The sequence below is a fragment of the Netta rufina genome (assembly GCF_964035555.1).
Source record: "Netta rufina genome assembly, chromosome: W".
NCBI lineage: Eukaryota > Metazoa > Chordata > Aves > Anseriformes > Anatidae > Netta > Netta rufina.
In genome coordinates this window covers 13,773,438-13,795,385 of record NC_140139.1, presented here as the reverse complement: position 1 = coordinate 13,795,385, position 21,948 = coordinate 13,773,438, and the positions used below count along the sequence as shown (strand labels likewise).

At 43.5% G+C, this 21,948-nt stretch overlaps 1 protein-coding gene across 1 annotated transcript in view; it reads right to left on the bottom strand.

Moving 5' to 3' along the window:
* The window catches only part of LOC311220879 (ras GTPase-activating protein 1-like), a gene marked incomplete at its 5' end in the record, with an annotated part of 114,291 nt that overhangs the window by 51,753 nt on the left and 40,590 nt on the right, over positions 1 to 21,948 (bottom strand). Inside the window, 3 exons of the mRNA XM_084304512.1 lie at positions 1,759 to 1,790; positions 2,462 to 2,579; positions 5,707 to 5,777. Coding sequence (XP_084160638.1) covers positions 1,759 to 1,790; positions 2,462 to 2,579; positions 5,707 to 5,777 — 221 coding nt within the window. The remainder of the gene's footprint in view (positions 1 to 1,758; positions 1,791 to 2,461; positions 2,580 to 5,706; positions 5,778 to 21,948) is intronic.

The window sequence follows — 21,948 nt, the reverse complement described above, 5'->3', positions numbered from 1 at the left end:
AAGATGAAGAAAAAAATAGAAAGCAAGACTATCAGCACTCTTTTTTGGTTGTTGTGACATCTAAGGCTCTGGCACCTATGAATTAATCTTTTTTTTAAAAAAAAAAAAAAACAACAAAAAAACACAACAACAAACAAACAAAAAAAAACACAAAAATCACTAGTACATAGATTATATAATCAACCATTATCTTCTTCCATGATTCTGTTGTTCTAGCAATAGAATGAAAGATAAATATCAACAGCTATATAAATAAATTCATTCAATACAAATGTCTAACATGAAGTAGATGTTCAAATCCAAGTGTGCTTAGAGATGAAAAGGCATTGTTTAAATGCTAGATAATTTCACAGGCATATTTAAATTCCATTTCAGATGGCAATTTGAAGCATGAAATGCAAAGCCCAAACAAGGAGATTAATGAAGGTTAAATACTGCACAGAACAACTAAAACTGGAACAGCAGAAAGAAAATCACTGGTGTGTGGTTTCATTTTGCTATTAAGTAACAAGAGATGCCTTCTTCAGTCATCAGTCCTTTGGAGACTACAAACTTTACAATTAATACAGAAAGCAGCAGATGCAATTACAGTAAGCAAATGGAGTACAGATGAAGTTATCTAGCTACTAGAATTTTTCTGTAACTTGCATTTGCCACTCATCTTTACAACCGCAAATAATATGTCAACAGTTTGGCACAATATCAAACGTTCACCATAAATAAAAATAAATTGCAAAGAGCTAATATGATTTAAGTATTGAACAAGTTGGAATTCACTGCAAACAGGTTATTAAAGAGAAAACCAGAAGGACAATAAGTGTTACTATTACACTATCATTCCTCTAATGAGGCTTTGTTCCCTCTGCTGCATTTAGAGTTAAGCAGATCTGAAAAAGGTTACTTCTAAGACAAGATACATATGTATTGGGTTTACAAAACAAGGTTTTGGTAGCAGGGGACTGCAGGGGTGGCCTCTATGAGAAGAATCCAGAAGCTGCCCCATGTTAGATAATGGTCAGTTTCAGTTGGCTCCAAAGGGACCCGCTGCAGCCCAGAACCAAACCAATAAGTGATGTTGTTTGCGCCTCTGTGACAGCAGATTTAAGAAAAGGAATTAAAAAAAAAAAAGCTAAAAAAAAACAGATGTAAACTGACCACAACCCCCACTCCCCGTTCCCCTGCACCAGTCAGGGGAAGAGGACATGGAAGAGGGTGGATGGGGACAAAGTGTTTTTAGTTTGTTTTATTTTTAGTTTCTCACTGCTCTAGCTTGTTAGTAATAGGTAATAAATTACATTAATCTCCTTCTGCTGTCTGTTTTGCCTGTGATGATAACTGTTGAGTGATCTCCCTGTCCTTATTTCAACCCTTAAGCCCTTTTCATTGTATTTTCTCCCCCTTTCCTTTGAGGAGCGGGAGTGAGAGAGCAGTTGTGGTGGAGCTCAGCTGCCCAGCTGAGTAAAACCATCACAATAAAAACCACAAACCAGAAAACACCACACTGTGCATATTCTGGGTAAAAGTGATCGCACAGACTCATTTAAGATTTTATCAGTGCAAAAACCATTGCAATTTGGCATAACTAATACATGGATAATTGACATGAACTCTTGTATCTTCAGTAGCTAGTACAGAAGAAAAGTCTTCCAAAAAAACAACCAATGACACACCTTTGATTTGCCTCCCCAACATCAACCTCATAGATAAAATTTACAGTTATTTTATGATTCGCTTTTAATAACAAAATAAAATCCTTACATTTTGCCTTCATGTGGATCTTCTTCTCTTCCCTAATAAGAAAAAATAACATATTAAGTGCATGACAACAGTATACCTGATTTTAGAAAAGTGAACTTAATTGGTTAAGACCTTCTGTAGAAATAGGCAGCACTAAGAAGTCCAAGACATTTTTGAACTTAATGGCTTATTTCACATATCTGTGTAAAGAGTTTTTCCACTTCATTCACTAAGTGGAAATTCAACCAAAACCCATTATTTCAGAAGATTGTTCTAGACATAGTTAACTCAACAATATACTTTTTAACCCACACTTGGCCCTTTAAAAAAATGCATATCACAATACAAATATTTCATGGCAAACAAACAAACAAAAAGAATGCAATTGAATGACTAGCAGGTTCTTTATCAGGACTGGTAAGTTTAGGGAACTGCCCAGTAAATTCACAGTATTATTCATTTGCACATTAACTTGTTTGGATAACATGTCAATAAGCTCTATTTGGCTAATGAATTAGACTTCAAAGTTTGTTACACTATTTTAAAAGTGGTAGATTCAGTTACTAAAGGAAGGTTGAGAAAAGTATGTAACTGAAAATTGGGAAGTTAAATGCCACTTGTTTGGGTTTATCTCAGTGTTAAAGTCGCACACACACAAAATAATAAATAAATAAATAAATAAAAATCTCACTTCTCTAACAGATTTGAATATAGAATTACTTACAACTTCTTCTACCAGGTCATCTACAATAAGACCTTGTTCATCTGTCCGTAGGTTCGTAACCCACATCCAGCCATCTTCCAATTCATTATGGACAATAAACATATCTCCTTTAAGGAAACTGGAGAGAGTTACAGTAAGATTTATATTATGATTGTGCTTTAACTTAAAGTTTAATTAACACAATGAGTTCTTGAGCATAATTTCAGCAAAAATTTGAGGAAATCTGATCATGAAAGATTAATTTATTGGTATCCCAAACACGGCATCTCACACTTTTAGTAGCTATAACAGATTAATAATTATCCTTTGATTTACGTTTAGAATTTAATGGATGCTTTAATTCAGTCAAATTTAACGTGGGCTAAGGACATATAAAACAAACACCACCACAATAATATTAAAAGATAGTAGCATTATTTTATCAAGAAGGATCAAATACCAAATACCAGTAAAAACAAAGATTCCCTTAATAACTTAAAAAAATAATACTTTTTATCAAAACCTATTTTTTTATAATAAAAGCCTGTGAAATATATCGTCACATGCAAAGATCTAAACAGTACAAGTGCTAAAAAGAGGATACAGAATAGTTACTAAAAAAGCCATGCTATAATGGCTTTTATAATATATATTATATATAAAATATATATAATGTATAATAGCTTTTATAATATATATATAATGGCATACTAAAAAAACAAAGCTATAATAAGAACATAAATACAAAGCATTAAAATATCCAAGGGAGTTTCATTTTTGGAAGGTGATTATAAGTTATTCCCTTAAGTGTAACCCCAAACTTGGGTCATATGAAAACCTTTCACTGGAGTACAGCAGGACTCTTCAATCAACATGGATAGTACATTAGTGGTACAGGCAATAGCTACAAGGTAGTGTTGTGGTCAACCCAGCAGGCAGCTAAGCACCACACATCTGTTTGTTCACTCCTCCCCATCCCCAGTGGGATGGGGGAAAGAATTGAGTGTGGGGGGGAAGGGTAAAAAACTCATGCGCTGAGATAAAGACAGTTTAATAGGACAGAGAAGGAAGGGAAAATAATAATAATAATAATAACAGCAACAACAACAATAATAGTAAAAGAATATACATAGCAAGTGATGTGCAATGCGATTGCTCACCACCCACCAAACAATGCCCAGCCAAACCCTAAGCAGCAGTACACCCCCCCTTAGGCCAACTCCCCACAGTTTTCTTTTTCAGCATGATGTCATATGGTATGGAATACCCCTGTGGCCAATTTAGGACAGCTGGCCTGGTTCTGTCCCCTCTCAGCTCCTTGTGCATTCCCAGCCTGCCCGCTTGCAGGACAGTGTGAGAAACTGACAAGTCCCTGGCTTAGTGTAAGCACTGCTCTGCAACAACTAAAGCATCAGTGTGATATCAACATTATTCTCATCCTAAATCCAAAACAGAGCACCATACCAGCTACTAGGAGGAAAATTAATTCTATCCTAGCCAAAACCAGGACAGGTACTGAAGCTCATCAACTACTAGAGTACAATCCAAAACTATAAGCAATTTTCTATTGCATTCTTCCATTTGTGAGGGTAACAGAAAAGGCATTAATTTGAACGCAAAGTGAACAGAAAGAATAAAAAAAAAAAGCCTAATGAAAATATTTAGAATGAATTCAGCTACTAATGTATCTAAATCCCAGTAATGAACAATAAACAGCAAGGCCAGTTCTATAACAAAGTACACTAATTTGTTGCTTGGAAAACAGGTTGAAATTAACCCTAAAATAATTCAAGCTTTTCAAAAATCAATTATAACATTAAAATTTTAAGTCAAGATGCACTGAAAAACATAGAATCTTCAAAAGTACATTACAATACAAGACTATAATACATTACAGAATCATAGAATCACAGAATGGCCAAGGCTGGAAGGGACCTCTGAAGATCATCTAGTCCACCTCCCCTGCCGATCAGGATTGCCTTGAGCACATTGCACAGGATGGCATCCAAGCGGGTTTTGAATATCTCCAGAGAAGGCAACTCCACAGCCTCTCTGGGCAACCTGTTCCAGTGCTCTGTCACCCTCACAGTAAAGAAGTGCCCTCTCATATTCAGCCGGAACCTCCTGTGCCTGTTGCCTCATCCTCTCGCTAGGCATTGGATAAGAGAGGATAAGTCCTGTCACTGAGCACAACTGAAAAGAGACTGGCTCCATCCTTTCAACACCCTCCCCTCAGATATTTATATACATTAATGAGGTCTCCCCTCAGTCTTCTCTTTTCCAGGCTAAACAGGCCCAGTTCTTTCAGCCTGTCCTCATACAACAGGTGCTCCAGTCAATCATCTTAGTAGCCCTCCTCTGGACTCACTACAGTAGTTCTATGTCCCTCCTGTACTGGGGATCCCAGAACTGGACACAATACTCCAGGTGTGGCCTCAACAGGGCTGAGCAGAGGGAGAGGATCACCTCCCTTGTCCTGCTGGGAACACTCTTACGAATGCACCCCAGGATAAGTTTGGCCTTCTTGGCTACAAGAACGCATTGCTGACTCATGGTCAGCCTGCTGTCCACCAGGACTCCCAGGTCCCTCTCTGCAGAGCAGCACTCCAGCAGGTTAGCCCCCGGCCTGTATATCTTAGCCTATACCTTAGGCCAGCATTCCTAACAAGAACCCAATTCAACCAACATATCATCTTGTGAAACCAAGATGGTCTCATCAGAACACTAAATGGAAATGGTTGTGTTTGTTGTTGTTGTTGTTTTTGACATCTCTCTTTTTTTTCTTATTTAGCAGATGCTAAATATACTATTCTTAATTTCATTAGTCAGTGCTCACATTGTCTTTCTGGTGGTCAAGGTTGGTTTGGCTTGAATTATTTATCTTCTACTAGTTACTTCTGCAGGCAATTTTTAGGGAAAAGCCTAGATAATTTATTTTAAACCCTCACTAGACATTTTTACACAGCATTCCCTAATACACATACTTATCCACTTTGAGAAAAATGTAAGCCTTTGAAATTGGTAATGTTCTACTTCTAAACTAAGCTTCATAGTTCTAGCAATTTAATGCAATACAAACAGTCTATCAATAATAAAACTTATTACTATATCCAGCAAGAAAAAAAAAGTTATCATACTTTTAACATCCCATTGTTAAGTCTAAGACACAATTGGAAAGTATTTGCATAGTAAATATACTAAAATCATTAATATTCATAAACACAACAAAAATTTCACAACTGCTTCTACCTATTATTAAAACATACCTTATTTCATCAGTTTCTGGCACTTTGGTGTATGGTAGAATTGCTCGAACTCTCCTTCTATCCTCCACAGGCTACAATTTAAGAGAAGAGAGCAAAGATATTACATTTTGCTTTCACTCCAGTGTAGAATTCCTCTCCCCAACATTACGCTATTCAGAGGGAAAGTTCTGGTAACAGAGATTTGTATTCAGTTGTGAGTTTTAAGTTTTCAAACGGTCAAAAAAGTAAGAGCTAGGAATGTTTAATTCCTAAAGTTATCTACAACAGCTCTCAATACATTCCTAGCCTTGTAGCATGACAGATAACATATGCTATCTTCGAAATTAATTAACAATAATGTAACTCCCATGAAAGAGTACTTTAGAATTTCCTTCCACTTAATGAAAATTTATGAAAATTTAACATTCGGAAACATCTTTATTTGGGTTTTGCTTGGAGGGAGGGATGAACGTGAAGATACAGTTTGTAGGTGATTTTTTTTTTTAAATTTACTGATGTTGTCTCAAGCATGGAGAAATGAAAGACGACCAACTTTTAAAAACTTCAGTTATTTCAAGAACCCATATTTTGAAATGTATGCTTGATACATAGAATCATAGAATATCCTGAGTTGAAAGGGACCCACAAGGATCATCAAGTCCAACTTAGGGCTCCACTCAGAAACACCCAAAAATCAAACCATAGGGGCTACCAATGAGGGCGCTATATGAATGCTTTTTGAACTCTGACAGGATTAGTGCTGTGACCACTTCCCTGGGGAACGTGTTCCAGTGCCTGACCACCCTCCCAGTGAAGAACCTTTTCCCAGTATCCAACCTGAACCTCCCCTGTTGCAGCTTCATGCCATTCCCTCAGGTCCTTTCGCTACTCACCAGAAGAGATCAGAGCCTTCCGCTCCACTTCCCCTTGTGAGAAAGCTGTAGGTCTCAATTAGATCTAACCTCAGTCTCTTCTACCCTAGGCTGAACAAACCAAGTGACCTCAGACACTCCTCAAATATGTTCCCCTCTATACCTCTCACCATCTTCAAATTCCTCCTTTGTTTTTATATCCTTATACCGTGGTACCCAAAAGTGCACACAGTACTTCAGATGAGGATGTAACAGTGCAGAGTACAGTGGGACAATCATTTCCCTTGATCAGCTAGCAATACTATGCCCGATGCACTCTAGGACACAGTTGGTCCTTTTGGCTGCCAGGGATCACTCTTGACTTGTATTCAACTTGCCATCGACCAGAACCCCCAGATCCCTTTCCATGGGGCTGCCTTCCAGCCTCTCAAATATGGATGCATATCAAGGGTTCCACTGTCCAAAGTGCACACACTGGCACTTGCTATTATTAAATTTCATATTCTTGATGATTGCCCAGCTCTCTAGTTATCACAATCTCACCAAAAGACCTCTCTATACTCAAGGGAGTCAACAGCTAATACTAATTTAGTATCACCTGTAAACTTACTTAGTATGTGTGGAATAATTGCTGGAGGTGACTTATTAAGACTAAAAGTATGTCCATATATTAAGAGAAGTTTGGTGTTTTTTACCTTGCTAGGCAGCTGAACTCTACCATAACCGCTCTCTCACTCCCCCTCCTCAGAAGAGTAGGGGAAGAAGAAAAGAAAAAACAATACACAGGTTGAGATAAGTACTCTTGAGGTAGTCTATGCCAAGGATGTATGGAGCCTCTGGGACTGTCACACTGGGGTGCTTTTGTCACTCATTCCCAGTTAGGCTCACTCCAGCCTCCAATAATGGCTGTAGGGATCCCCCTGTCACAGATAGAGTACTGGTGCTTTTCCTCTTTTGGCTGTTTCTAGGGCCATTTGGATGGTTTTCACTTCTGCATACTGACTCGACTCGCCTTCCCCTTCCATGGCTTCCACAACTCCTCATGTGGGACTCCACACAGCAGATTTCCATTTCCGATGGCTCCCTACCACACAGCAGGATCCGTCAGTGAACAACACATACTGCTTTCTGTCTTCTGGCAACTCATTATATGATGGTGCTCCTTGGGCATGAGTTACCTCTTCAATCAGTACTCCAAAATGTTTTTCTTCCGGCCAGTCCATGATCTCTTCCAGGATTCCTGTGTGGTTGGGTTTTCCCATTCAAGCCTGCTGCGTAATTAACACTACCCGCTTATTCCACATAGCATCAGTTGCATGGTGTGTAGTGGGGATTTTCCCTTTGAACACCCAATGTAACACAGGTAGCTGTGGTGCCAAGAGGAGCTGTGTTTCTGTACCAACAACTTCTGAAGCATCTCAACCCCCTCCTATGCTGTTAGTATTTCCTTTTCAGTTTGGGTGTAATGGGCTTCTAATCCTCGATAGCCCCAGCTCCAGAACCCCAGAGGTTAATCTTGAGTTTCTCCTGGGGTTTTCTGCCAGAGGCTCCGGGTGAGTCTGTGGTGTAATTGCCTGAAGTAACTAGGCATTATAATATCATTATAATACCAAAACACACCTCCATCCCAAAAGCTACCCGCCTCCAAGGTGCAACCACCCCTCACTGAGCATGTGCCCTAAATTTCTCAGAGAAACGGAGACGGGAGAACTTTACACCAATCATAACTAAGATATGCTTGACTAGAGCCACTCAAGCTCCACCTAAAAGATAGAAAATAATATAAATTGGCCCAAGAGAGAGGGGATATCAGGGAAGATACCACCGTCAGGGGAGATACCATCCCGAGGAAATACAACATCCTTAGGACCTCCTGACTCCTGGGATCAGTCGACGGGCTGAGCCTCTCTTCCCCCCCCCCATTGGGACGCCTTTGGGTGAGATCTGAATACTTGCTTATAAATCTCTCTAGAGTCTTTGATCTTTTAACGCGTTTATTTCTAGGCCGTGCACCTGTAATACCTGTAACACCTATAACACCTGTAACACCTGTGTATGTCATGCATGCTAGCTTGCTTTTGCAGACAGTCACTATCGCTGGCAATCCAAAAGAACCTGGTTATCCGTTGCTGTAATAAACCATACTTGATTGCATTGTGATAGCTCTCATTAAGTGCAACTAGGGTAAGGGTGGTTATCCGTGATAGTTCAGTGTTCTGAATCCAACCAGACCCCCAGACGGTTAATGCATTGTTGGTGAATGTCTGAACGGACCCCCAGACGGTTAATGCGTTGCTGGTGAATGTACAACTGGTTCAGTACCCTGAATCCGACCGGGCCCATAACGGTTAATCAGCTACAGCCCTTAATGCGACAGTAAAATTGGCGTAGTAGGCAGGATTTCTATGGATAAACTGCTGCAAAAATACAAATGTGCCCCTTCCCAAATGGGGAAAGAGTGGGCCCAAAAGTTCTGGAAAGATGAGGAGAAAGTGGTAGAGTGCATTGAGCAGTGTCAGGCTTCACGAAAGATCGGTCAAAGAAAGGGTAAAGGTGCGATTTGTGCTGTGTTAGGAGCTTGTTTGACTTGTGCTCAGCAAGAAGCTAAGGAAACTCCTGCTCCCAAACTGATCTCTGATGCGGAACATACTGCTTTGAAATCAGAGAATGAGGTATTGAAGTCATCATTGGCCTTTGAAAGGGAGACAGGAAAAGCAGTAGGAGTCAGAGTGGATAAACTTGTGAGTGAAAATAATTATCTTAAACAATTGCTGGAGAGGGTTAGTCATCTGTTAAATAAAGTACAGCCTTGTGCTCCGGTCAAGCAGATTTGTAGATTGTTGTATAATGCAGACCCTGAAAGCTGGGATGGTGATATCTGGTTTGACAGTGATGACGATGTCAAAGAGATTGATGATTCTAAACCTCAATCGATTCCCTTGAGACCTTTGGTTAAGACTGAGACTGCCGTTGATGATACTGAGGAAATTCGCACTACTGTGCGAACGATTCCATGGCCACCGGCAAAGTTGGTTAAAATACAGGAGAAGTTCTCAAGGCGGTCAGGGGAATCGGAAGTTGAGTATGTGTGGCGAGTTTCTCTTGAAGGAGGAGATCGAATTATGTTGAGTGAGGAAGAAGCAGGTGGCTTTTGGGGACCTGGAGTGTTTTTAACCACCACACCAGGAGACCATAGTTACTCTATCACTGCACGGGCAGCATACTGGGCAGGTGGTATAGATCCCCGGGAGATAGGGGAACCCCTGGAAATTAGAGCCACAAGCTATTCTGACCTGGCTGTAGCAGTACAGAAAGCAGCCTGCATTCAGGCGATATATGAAAGAGATGAATTTAGGAAATCCCCTATGTTAGCTCCTATTGATCCGGTTTGATTAACCCCTCTCATCCATGGACTCCCTGATTGTCTTAAGATGTTTGTAGCAAACACCCAAGATCGTGTACAAGCTCCTTGTAGGGAAGGTGATCGTGGTCGTAGGCGGAATCCAAACTCTCCTATTCCCACATGGAGTGAATTTGTCCAAGACCTAGATAAATACGGACGCCGAATGGGCTGGATTAATTCATCCAGTATTAAGTCCCAAGATCACTCTCGGCGAGTCCGCCAAATCCACACTAAAAATCCCAGATACCCCAATTTTAAAAACAGGTTCAAATTTAATAAAGAACGGGATGAGCTCTGGTGTAAGGCCCTAGCTTTGGGTGCATCCCGACCACTCCTGCGTGGTGCCTCTGTAGACGACCTCCGTACATTAGTCCAATCTCTGGGTAAGAAAAATATTCCAGATGGAGGGAATTGCCTAACAGGAAAAAATCCCGTCCATAAAGAATGTACACCTTCGGCACCAAGCTTAATTGACAAAACAGAATCTCAGCAAAAAAACTCCTATCCCCGGGGAGGGCAGTGAGCCACCCTGCTCGGCAGGTATTAGCAATTCAATGGCTCTCTAACGAACACTCTGACCCTATCATTGCCATTCCTGTTGGACCCCGAAAAATATTAGTAAATTTTCTTATTGACACTGGGGCCCAAATGTCAGTAATTACACATGAGACCGCACAGACCCTGGGCATAACAACTGGTCGACGCAGGGTTAAATTTACAGGAATTGATGGTGTGGAAAAACAATGCCCTACTGCAAAAATTTCACTCTGGCTGCCAGAGGAACAAAAATTAACCAGAGCCGAAGTATTAGTTGGTGCTGCATATACTAATATTTTAGGATTTGACGTGCTGCGTGGTCATATGTGGAAACTCCCTGATGGAACTGTGTGGAGTTTCGCGACATATAAGAGGGATTCGGACAGTGAAACTGAGCCTGCTACAAACATCTATACCCTTACCTCCCTCTAAAATTACTAATGTTCGGCAATATCCGTTGCCAGCAGCAGCACTTATGGGGATTGACGGGGTGGTAACAGAATTGGAAGAAAGAGGCATTATTAAAAGGACCCATTCACCTTGAAATTCACCAGTGTGGCTAGTAAAGAAACCAACTGGGCAATGGCGCTTCACCGTGGACTACAGACAGTTAAATGCTAACACCGCACCTTTAACTGCTGCAGTCCCAAACATTGCAGAAATAGTGACATTAATACAAGGCGCTGCCCATCCTTGGATGGCTGCTTTGGATGTTAAAGATATGTTTTTTATGATTCCTCTCCTTGAGCAGGACAAAGCTCAGTTTGCTTTCACCTGGAAAGGAATCCAATATACTTTTAATAGGCTCCCACAAGGATACAAGCATTCTCCCACAATTGCCCACAATACTTTGGCTAAAATTCTAGCAGAGATTCCTATTCCACCGGATAACACAGTATATCAGTATATAGATGATATCCTGATAGGGGGAAAGGATCAGGAAAGTGTAAGAGACACAATGGAAAATATCCGGAAGACACTGACCGATTTAGGACTGGAAATCCCTGACTCAAAGTACCAAGGGCCTGCACAGGAAGTTAAATTCCTGGGAGTATGGTGGGTTAATGGAGCTGCCTCTATTCCTCAGGACACGCTGGAAAAAATAGAACATGGACAAAGACCTTCTAGTGTAAAGGAATTACAACAAGTATTGGGTGCTTTAAGTTATTGGCGTAAACATATTCCAGGTTTTGCTATCATTGTGCGTCCTCTGTATAACTTGCTTAGGAAAGGAAAATCATGGGAGTGGACTGAACAGCATACTAATGCAATAGAATTATTAATAAAGGAATTGAGGTTGTTCCAACAGCTTGGCCCCATACACCCTACTGACCCTATCCATGTGGAATGGGGGTTCAGTGAACATGGCTCTCATTGTAACTTATGGCAAAGGGGGCCAGAGGGACCCGAGAGACCACTAGAATTCAGCTCCCACTCTTTCAGTGATACTGAAAGGAGATATTTGGATCTTGAGAAGGGATTATTGTCTCTAGTGCAAGCACTGAAACAGACAGAGCAATTAAGGAGAAAACAGAATGTGATCGTCCGAGGACCTTTCCGTATCCTGCATGTAGTCCGTAAAGGAACAATACCACCTGCTGGCATTGCTCAGAAACCTACGGTTCATAAATGGTACGCCTATCTAGAAGGTATTAATGAGATTATGCCAATCACTGAGGGTAATACTAAAATATCCAAACTACAAAAGGATAGTACCCTCCTGTTTCAGCCTCCACCGACCAAACCATCCCCGATCCAGGAAGCACCTCCTCTAAAGGAAGACAATGATCTTACAGGAGTGTGGTTTACAGATGCCTCGTCTCATAGGGAAAACAATAAGTGGAAATACAAGGCTGTGGCATTGGAAGTAGCAACAGGAGAGAAACTGATTGAAACCGGTGAAGGCAGTGCACAGGTAGGGGAACTCAGAGCAGTTTTATTAGCCGCACAACATGGTGCTACCCATATCTATACTGACTTATATGCTGTTTTTAAAGGAGCTACCGAGTGGATCGGTCACTGGGCAGTTAATGATTGGCAGGTAAATAGAGTTCCAGTCTGGCAAACCGAAAGTTGGAAACAACTGTTAGAGATAGGAAAGCAGCGAACACTACATCTAGGATGGGTAAAAGGACATGATCAGTCAAACACTGTAGCTGCCCAATTCAATCAGCAGGTAGATAGCCTCACACGGTTGCGACAAATTGATGTCACTAATGATAACCAAGAGTGGGAACGGTTGCTCGAATGGTTACATGTTAAGCGTGGCCACACCGGACGGGCTGACTTATACTGGGAAGGTATAGCTCGAGGATGGCCTGTATCAGTCAAGCTGTGTGAACAGGTGGTGACTGCCTGTTCCCAATGTCGCTTACGACTTAACAGGGACCATCCGAGTAAGGCACCTCCTTTGCACATTCAGGACAGGAAAACATTGTGGCACTCCTGGCAGATTGATTACATCGGTCCATTGCGATCATCAGGGGGGAAGAAGTATGTTCTAGTAGGAGTAGAGGTAATATCTGGCCTCACTATGGCTGCTGCTTTTGCATCAGCTACTGGGGAAAACACAGTAAAGGGACTAAAAGGATGGTTCAGCACACTCCCCCTACCTGAGGAAATTCAAAGTGATAATGGCTCACATTTTACAGCTGCAGTGGTACAAGACTGGGCCAGAGAGGAAGGGATCTGATGGGTATTCCACACCCCCTATTATCCTCAAGCGAATGGTATTGTGGAACGCACTAATGGATTGGTCAAGCGTTTCGCAAATACTCATGAATCTGGATGGCATTTGCGGTTACATGACGCCATCTATCAATTGAATAATAGATGGAGTGGAGATGGCTGCCCCAAAATGAAAGCCTTCTGCGCATCCTCTACCACAATCACTCCAAAGCACTATACTGAAATAGAAAAGCATCATACTAAAATAGAAAAGCACCCTGTAGGATTTTCTCCTGGACAGCCTGTGCTGGTAAGAATGACTCAGATTGGAATAGTACCCATGATACTAACTACTCCCAAAAATCCCTATGCATGGGAAGCTAAAGATTGTTCAGGAAAAATACACCGGATCAGCACCCGGTGGATATCACCTTCTTTCTAACCCTGCCGGTTGAATAAAACCGAGCATATTTTCTTTCTTTTTATGTTTACAGGAACCCTGAGCGAACTGTATATGGACAGCTGGAAGATGATGAATCAACAGTTTGGATTAATAATACTATGCTCCACCCTGACCTTGATGCAGTCACTTCTGGTTTACAGCCAAGGAGACCTAGGATGGCTGTGGTCCCAAGCCTATGTTAAATACACTGGGATTTGGGGAACGCAAGCCTTAAAGGAAAAATTAAACTTAGCTACAGTGGTTATGCATGGAACTGAGGTGTTTTCGAGACACGAGTGGGGCTGGGATGAGAGATGGCTTCCACTCCTAAAAGGAAGGACAGGAGAAGAAATCCGGGTGGGGTGTAGAATGTGTTGGGTCTGTCTGAGCTGGAGTCACCTTTTCCCTGCAGCAGCCCACACAGTGCTGTACTCTGCACTCGTAGCTGGAACAGCACTGATATCACTCCAGTGTTGTGTCTATTGCTGCGTAGTGCTGGCACAGCATCAGGACTCCTTCCAAGCCCCCAAGAGCCAGCAGGCTGGGGGTGGGCAAGTGATGGGGAGGGGACATTGCCGGGGCAGCTGACCTAAACCAACCAAAGGGATATTCCATAACACCTGATGTCACACTCAGCAATAAAAAGGGGGGGATCTCGTTGGGGGGGGGGGCTGTTCCTCCTGAACAACCACTACGCGTTTTGAGGCCCTGCTTCCCAGGACGTGGCCGAACACCGCTCATTGATGGGAAGTAGAGAATAATTTTTTTCCTTCTCTCTGTGCTTCCGCGCGGACTGATTGTTTCTTTTGTTTCTTTTTTTCCTCCCCATTCCCTTTCCCTTTAATTAAACCTTTCTCATCTCAAACCTCGAGTTCTCTGTGTTGTATTTTCTCCCCCTTCCTCTTTGAGGAGAGGGGGAGTGAGAGAGCGGTTGTGGTGGAGCTCGGCTGCCCACCTGAGTAAAACCACTACAACAAGAAAGCCACATTAATAACAATATCTGGAAACCAAGTGACAACAAAGTCCTGTACTACAGATGAGTGGGATTGTTGGTATAATTTTACCCTGACAGGACCCACTATTGTAACTTGTATATGGCAACAACAGTGCCCAGGTTCAGGCCTGTCACAGTCACGGTGTACAGGACTACTATTTAGATTCAAAATAGATGTGGTTGAACCTGATCCAACTACACCACCTGACCTAACTCCATACATTACATTCGATATACTGCAGTATGGAATTAGAAATATACCCAGTGACACCATAGCACCTTATGATGATCCTTGGAATCATGCATTATCACGGTACAGCGCAATCATTGGAACACCTCAGAACAAAAGGGGTCTACATCTATCTACCTTATTTCTACAGGGAAACAAAATATTTTTAAAAGATGAATGGAGTTGGAATGATTCTCTAAAAATGGCTGAACTTCAAGCCACATCTGGCCAGATAATACAAATTGGTTGTTGTAGTGGGTTTACGTGGCAAGGTTTTGGTAGCAGGAGGCCATAGGGGTGGTTTCTGTGAGAAAGATCTAGAAGCTGCCCCATGTTTGGGAAGGGCCCCATTGTTTTCCAGATCTGAGCCAATAAGCGATGTTGTTTTGCGCCTCTGTGAGAGCATATTTAAGACAAGGAAAAAAACGCTGCGCCACACAGCAGCCGGGAGAGTCAAGGGAGTGAGAAAACAGCCTTGCAGGTGCCAAGGTCAGTGCAGAAGGGGGGGGAGAGGTGCTCCAGGTGCCGGAGCAGAAGTCCCCTGCGGCCTGTGGTGAGGACCATGGTGAAGCAGGATGTCCCCCTGCAGCCCATGGAGTACCATGGTGGAGCAGGGTTCCACGCTGCAGCCTGTGGAGGAGACCACGGTGGAGCAGGTGGCCCTGCACCGATGGAGGCTGCCGCCTGTGGAAGACCCCTGCCGGAGCAGATTCCGGGCCGGACCTGTAGCCCGTGGAGAGAAGCCCACGCAGGAGCAGGTGACCTGGCAGGAGCTGCTGCCCGTAGGGGAGCCAGGTTGGAGCAGTTTTCTCCTGAGGGATGGACCCCGTGGTACGGACCCATATCTGGAGCAGTTCTGGAAGAGCTGCTGCCTGTGGGAAGCCCACGCTGGATCAGTTCATCAAGGACTGCATCCCGTGGGTGGGACCCCACAGCACAGGGGACGAGAGTGACCGAGAAGGAGCGGGAAGAGGGTGGATGGGGGGGAAGGTGCTTTTGTTTTTTTTTTTTCCTTTGTTTTCTCACTTCTCTCGCTTGTTAGTAATAGGCAATAAATCTTACTATCTCCTTATGCCGAGTCTGTTTTGCCTGTTACAATAATTATTGCGTGATTTTCTCGTCCTTATCTCAACCCTTGAGCCCTTTTCACATATTTTATCCGCATTCCTCTTTGAGGAGGGGGAGTGAGAGAGCGGCTGTGGTGGAGCTCAGCTGCCCACTCGAGCGGAACCACGACAGTTGTCGAATAACTAATGGATCCACTTATAATCTTGATTATAAGTGATCTTGAGGTCTCTTCCAACCTAGAAATTCTGTGATTCTGTGGACCTACTTACAATAGGCCAACTGAAATTAAGACAGTTTACCACAAAATCAGAGTACCGATTGTACCAAAATAACTGAACCAAATTTTGATTGCTGGTACAATTTTACTTTCACCAAACCTATAATTGTGTACTGTCTTTGGGGTTACAGAGGCACAGAATTAAGAAGCCTCTGCCCCGCAGATACTTGAAAATGTACCAACTTGGCCTCCCATTGGTCTAACTCCTTCCATCTTCAACCCTGGTCCTTACATAATTAAAAATGTGGGACAACAACAAATTCTCTTTAACCCTAGTTGGTCCCTAAAAAGGGTAGAGCTAGTGCTGCACATTAATATCTCTGAAATCAACTCAAAATGTACCACCTTTCTGAGAACTGCTTACACTGGCTGGTTAGCATGGTTACACGGACGTTCTCTGAAACAATCTCAGCGCATGCCACGGGATGCAACTGGGTTATTGGGAATAGGATTAGGTATATTAAATAGCGTTGATGCTGAGGTCCTAATGAGTAGAATAACTGCTACTACAGATGACCTAAGGAAACTGGAACGACCAATAAAATCATCCTTATTGGCTTTAGGAGAAAATCATTGGCTTCTATCAGATGTTTTACCCCATTGGGAACAAACTGAAGAAAATGATCATCAATTAGTTGTAAATGCCCTTGGAAAAACTCAAGGCAATACCTCCCTTGCCTTGAGCTGCATCCAAGCGCAGTTATGGATACGGTCTGTAGCAGCAGCTATTATTAGAGAGGGAGAAGGAGGAACTTTGCCCACTGAAATTCGAAAATTGATTTGGGATAATGCTTCAGAATTTGAAAAGGAGTTTCAAGCATGGTGGCGATTAGTCAACTTTACCTACTATGCAGAAAATCATAAAATTGTTGCCTTTATACTTACTATAAGTAATGCCACCATATACAACGTATATCCAATCATTGCATTAGGACTCAATCATAATGGAACTATATCCTAAGGAGCATGAAGTATGGGCCCATCAAAGGGAGGAAAGTGGCCAACAATTGATGTGAATGCATGTATTGTGTGTGAACAAAAAGGCTTCATCTGTGAGAGTAACACGCTCGAAGCCCAAGACATTTGTCTTGACACTGAACAAAATATTTGCCACTTAGAGATACATCCTAATGAAACCCTTGAAACTGTACTTGTATATATTGGGAAAGGTTGTGCTTGCATGAGAACCCATTGTGATTCTATAGTCGTAGATAATACAGTGGTAGATACCAGTAATCACTCTAATATTTGTGTTTGCAATTTTACCAAACTTCTAGGATGTGATTTAAAATACTCTGCTCCTGTCACTTCTTATCAAATTATTGCATCTAATTATATTCTGCTTCATGAACTGCTGCCTACACCTATTGGAATGAACCTCACCTTGGTGAAGAAATTGCTGGTACAAGAGGACCTGAAGCGGCTGATGACACAAGTCCAAGAAAATGGACAAAAGACTCTGATTACTGTCCATCATGATGCACAAGAAATACATCGAGTGATGGAAAGAGTAAAGAGCGATGAGAGACACCGTTGGTGGGACACTTTGTTTGGATGGTCACCAGCTGCCACGGGAATCTTCAACAAGATGCTTCACCCTGTTATTGTTCTGTTAATACTCACTGTATTATGTTTTATACTGACGATTGGTTTGTATGTTAAACTCTGGTTTATGATGAAACATTTAGCATCCCTACACAATGTACATACACTCGATAAACCTCATCCCGAGAATGTATGTGATATCCCCGACATATTCCAACTGTCGTGAAGCTTGAGTGACTATAGTCACGGGGTGGATTATGTGGTGTAATTGCCTGAAATAACTAGGCATTATAATATCATTATAATACCAAAATACACCTCCATCCCAAAAGCTATCCGCCTCCAAGGTGCGACCACCCCTCACTGAGCATGCGCCCTGAATTTCTCAGAGAAACGGAGACAGGAGAACTTTACACCAATCATAACTAAGATATGCTTGACTAGAGCCACTCAAGCTCCACCTAAAAGATAGAAAATAATATAAATTGGCCCAAGAGAGAGGGGATATCAGGGAAGATACCACCGTCAGGGGAGATACCATCCCGAGGAAATACAACATCCTTAGGACCTCCTGACTCCTGGGATCAGTCGACGGGCTGAGCCTCTCTTCCCCCCCCGCATTGGGACGCCTTTGGGTGAGATCTGAATACTTGCTTATAAATCTCTCTAGAGTCTTTGATCTTTTAATGCGTTTATTTCTAGGCCGTGCACCTGTAACACCTGTAACACCTATAACACCTGTAACACCTGTGTATGTCATGCATGCTAGCTTGCTTTTGCAGACAGTCACTATCGCTGGCAATCCAAAAGAACCTGGTTATCTGTTGCTGTAATAAACCATACTTGATTGCATTGTGATAGCTCTCATTAAGTGCAACTAGGGTAAGGGTGGTTATCCGTGATAGTTCAGTGTTCTGAATCCAACCAGACCCCCAGACGGTTAATGCATTGTTGGTGAATGTCTGAACGGACCCCCAGACGGTTAATGCGTTGCTGGTGAATGTACAACTGGTTCAGTACCCTGAATCCGACCGGGCCCGTAACGGTTAATCAGCTACACCCCGTAACGCGACAGAGTCCATGCTCCCCAGCTGCAGCGTAAAGTACGTTTTGCACAGCTGGTCCTGTATGAACAGGCTACTGCATGAGCTATTTCTTGTTTGAGTTATTCAAATGCCTGGTTTTGCTCTGGACTCCACTCGAAATAGCTCCTCTTTCAAATCACTCGATATAGAGGACTCACAAGCTGACTATAACCTGGAACATGCCTTCTCCAGAATCCCACAAGGCCTAGGAAAGCTTGTGTTCCTTTTTTGCTAGTTGGCAGAAACATAGCAGTTTTTTTGTTGATCAAATCCATTTGAATGTGACGACGTCCATCCTGTCATTTTACCCCCAAGAACTGGATTTCCTGCGCAGGTCCCTTGACCTTACTCTGTTTAATGGTAAAACCAGCTTTCAGAAGAATTTGGATTACTTTCTTCCCTTTCTCAAAAACTTCTGCTGTGTCACCACTCCCACACAACGATGTCAACAATGTACTGCAGGTGTTCAGGAGCTTCCCCCTGTTCCAGTGCGGTCTGGATCAGTCCATGGCAAATGGTAGGGCTGTGTTTCCACCCCTGGGGCAGTCGATTCCAAGTATACTGAATGCCCCTCCAAGTGAAAGCAAACTGTGGCCTGCATGCTGCTGCTAGAGGGATAGAGAAAAATGCATTAGCAATATCAATTGTGGAGTACCACTTGGCAGCCTTTGACTCTAGTTCGTACTGAAGTTCTAGCATGTCCAGCACTGTAGCACTCAGTGGTGGCGTGACTTCGTTCAGGCCACAATAGTCCACTGTTAGTCTCCACTCACCATTAGACTTTCGCACTGGCCATATAGGACCGTCAAAGGGTGAGCGAGTCTTGCTGATTACTCCTTGGCTCTCCAGATGGTGAACCAACTCATGGATGGGAATCAGGGAGTCTCGGTTGGTGCAATATTGCTGCTGGTGCACCGCTGTGGTAGTGATTGGCACCTGCTGTTCTTTGACTCTCGGCAATCCCACAACAGAAGGGTCTTCTGAGAGACCAGGCAGGGTAGACAGCTGCTTCATCTTCTCTGTACTTAAGGCAACTATGCCAAAAGCCCTCTGGTACCCTTTTGGACCCTTGAAGTACCCTCTCTTGAGGTAGTCTGTGCCAAGGATGAAGGAGCCTCTGGGCTAGTCACAGGGGGATTCTTTTGCCACTAACTTGCCACTCACTTGTGTCCAGTTAGAGTCACTTTGGCCTCCAATACAGTTAGCTGTTGGAATCCCCCTGTCACTCCAGAGATACAGAGTACCGTCCCTTGGTAGCCTGATGGCATTAAGGTACATTGTGCACCGGTGTCCACTAGAGCTTTGTATTCCTGTGGTTCTGATGTGCTAGGACATTGGATCCACACAGTCAAATAAATCTGGATGTTCCTCTCCTCTACCTGGCCAGAGGCAGGGCCCCTCTAGGCCTGGTTGGAGTATCTGTCACATAATTCTTGCAAATGCAAAGCAGAGGTCCCTTTGTCAGTGTCAAGAGTAACATCAGCCCTTCTACTGCCTCTGGGGAACTACCTGACAGAAACCAGAGCAGTAATTTTCCTAGGAGACCCCCTTTTTGCTGTTTTATTTTCTTGCAGTTCACTTACTCGAGCTTACTCGAGGTACAGTGTACCGTAATGCCATCAAGCTATAAAGGGACAGATCCCATCTGGATTTATGAGGTGATGGGGGGATCCCAGCAGTTAACTGTATTGGAGGCTGAAGTGAGTCTAACTGGGAATGAGTGGCAAAAGCACCCCATTACTGTGACTGGCCCAGTCACAATGCATCCTTGGTGTAGACTACCTCAGGAGAATGTACTTCAAAGATCCAAAAGGGGACCAGTGGGCTTTTGGCATAGCTACCTTGGAGATGAAGGACATTTCACAGAATCACAGAATTGAAGGGGTTGGAAGGGACCTCGAAAAATCATGGGGTCCAACCCCCCTGCCAAAGCAGGTTCCCTAGAGCAGGCTGCCCAGGTAGGCGTCCAGATGGGCCTTGAATATCTCCAGAGAAGGAGACTCCACAACCTCCCTGGGCAGCCTGTTGCAGTGCTCCGTCACCCTCACCGTGAAGAAGTTCTTTCATATGTTGGTGCGGAACTTCCTGTGCTCTATCTTGTGACCATTACTCCTTGTCCTGTCCCTGCAAACCACTGAAAAGAGGTTGCCCAAATCCCTCTGTCTCCCATACCTCAGGTATTTATACACATTGGTAAGATCCCCTCTCAGTCTTCTTTTCTCCAGGCTGAACAGACCCAGGTCTCTCAGCTTTTCCTCATAAGGAAGATGCTCCAGGCCCCGTATCATCTTTGTGGCCCTCCGCTGGACTCTTTCCAGGAGATCCCTGTCTTCCTTGTACCGGGGAGCCCAGAACTGGACACAATCCCTGTCTTTTTTGTACCGGGGAGCCCAGAAGTGGACACAATACTCCAGGTGAGGCCTGACCAGGGCAGAGTAGAGGGGGAGGATCACCTCCCTTGACCTGCTGGCCACGCTCCTTTTAATTGGCCCTCTTGGCCATGAGGGCACACTGCTGACTCATGGTCAACCTGTTGTCCACCAGGACCCCCAGGTCCTTCTCCTCAGAGCTCCTCTCCAGCAGGTCGTCCCCCAGCCTGTACTGATACATGCGGTTGTTCCTTCCCAGGTGCAGGACTCTTCACTTGCTCCTATTAAACCTCATTTGGTTTCTTCCTACCCATCTCTCCAGCCTGTCCAGGTCTCACTGAATGGCAGCACAGCCTTCTGGCATGTCAGCCACTCCTCCCAGCTTTGTGTCATCAGCATACTTGCTGAGGGCAGACACTATTCCCTCATCAAGGTCGTTGATGAAGATGTTGAACAAGACCGGACCCAGCACCAACCCCCGGGGAACACCCCACTAGTCACAGGTCTCCATCCAGACTCTGTGCCGCTGATCACCACCCTCTGAGCTCAGCCAGTCAGCCAGTTCTCAACCCACCTTACCGTCCACTCGTCTATCCCACACTTTCTCAGCCTTGCTAGCAGGCTGTCATGGGAGACAGTATCGAAAGCCTTGCTAAAGTCAAGGTAGATGACATCCACTGCTCTCCCCTCATCTACCCACCTGGTGATGCCATCATAGAAGGCTACAAGGTTGGTCGAGCACAACTTCCCCTTGGTGAATCCATGCTGACTACTC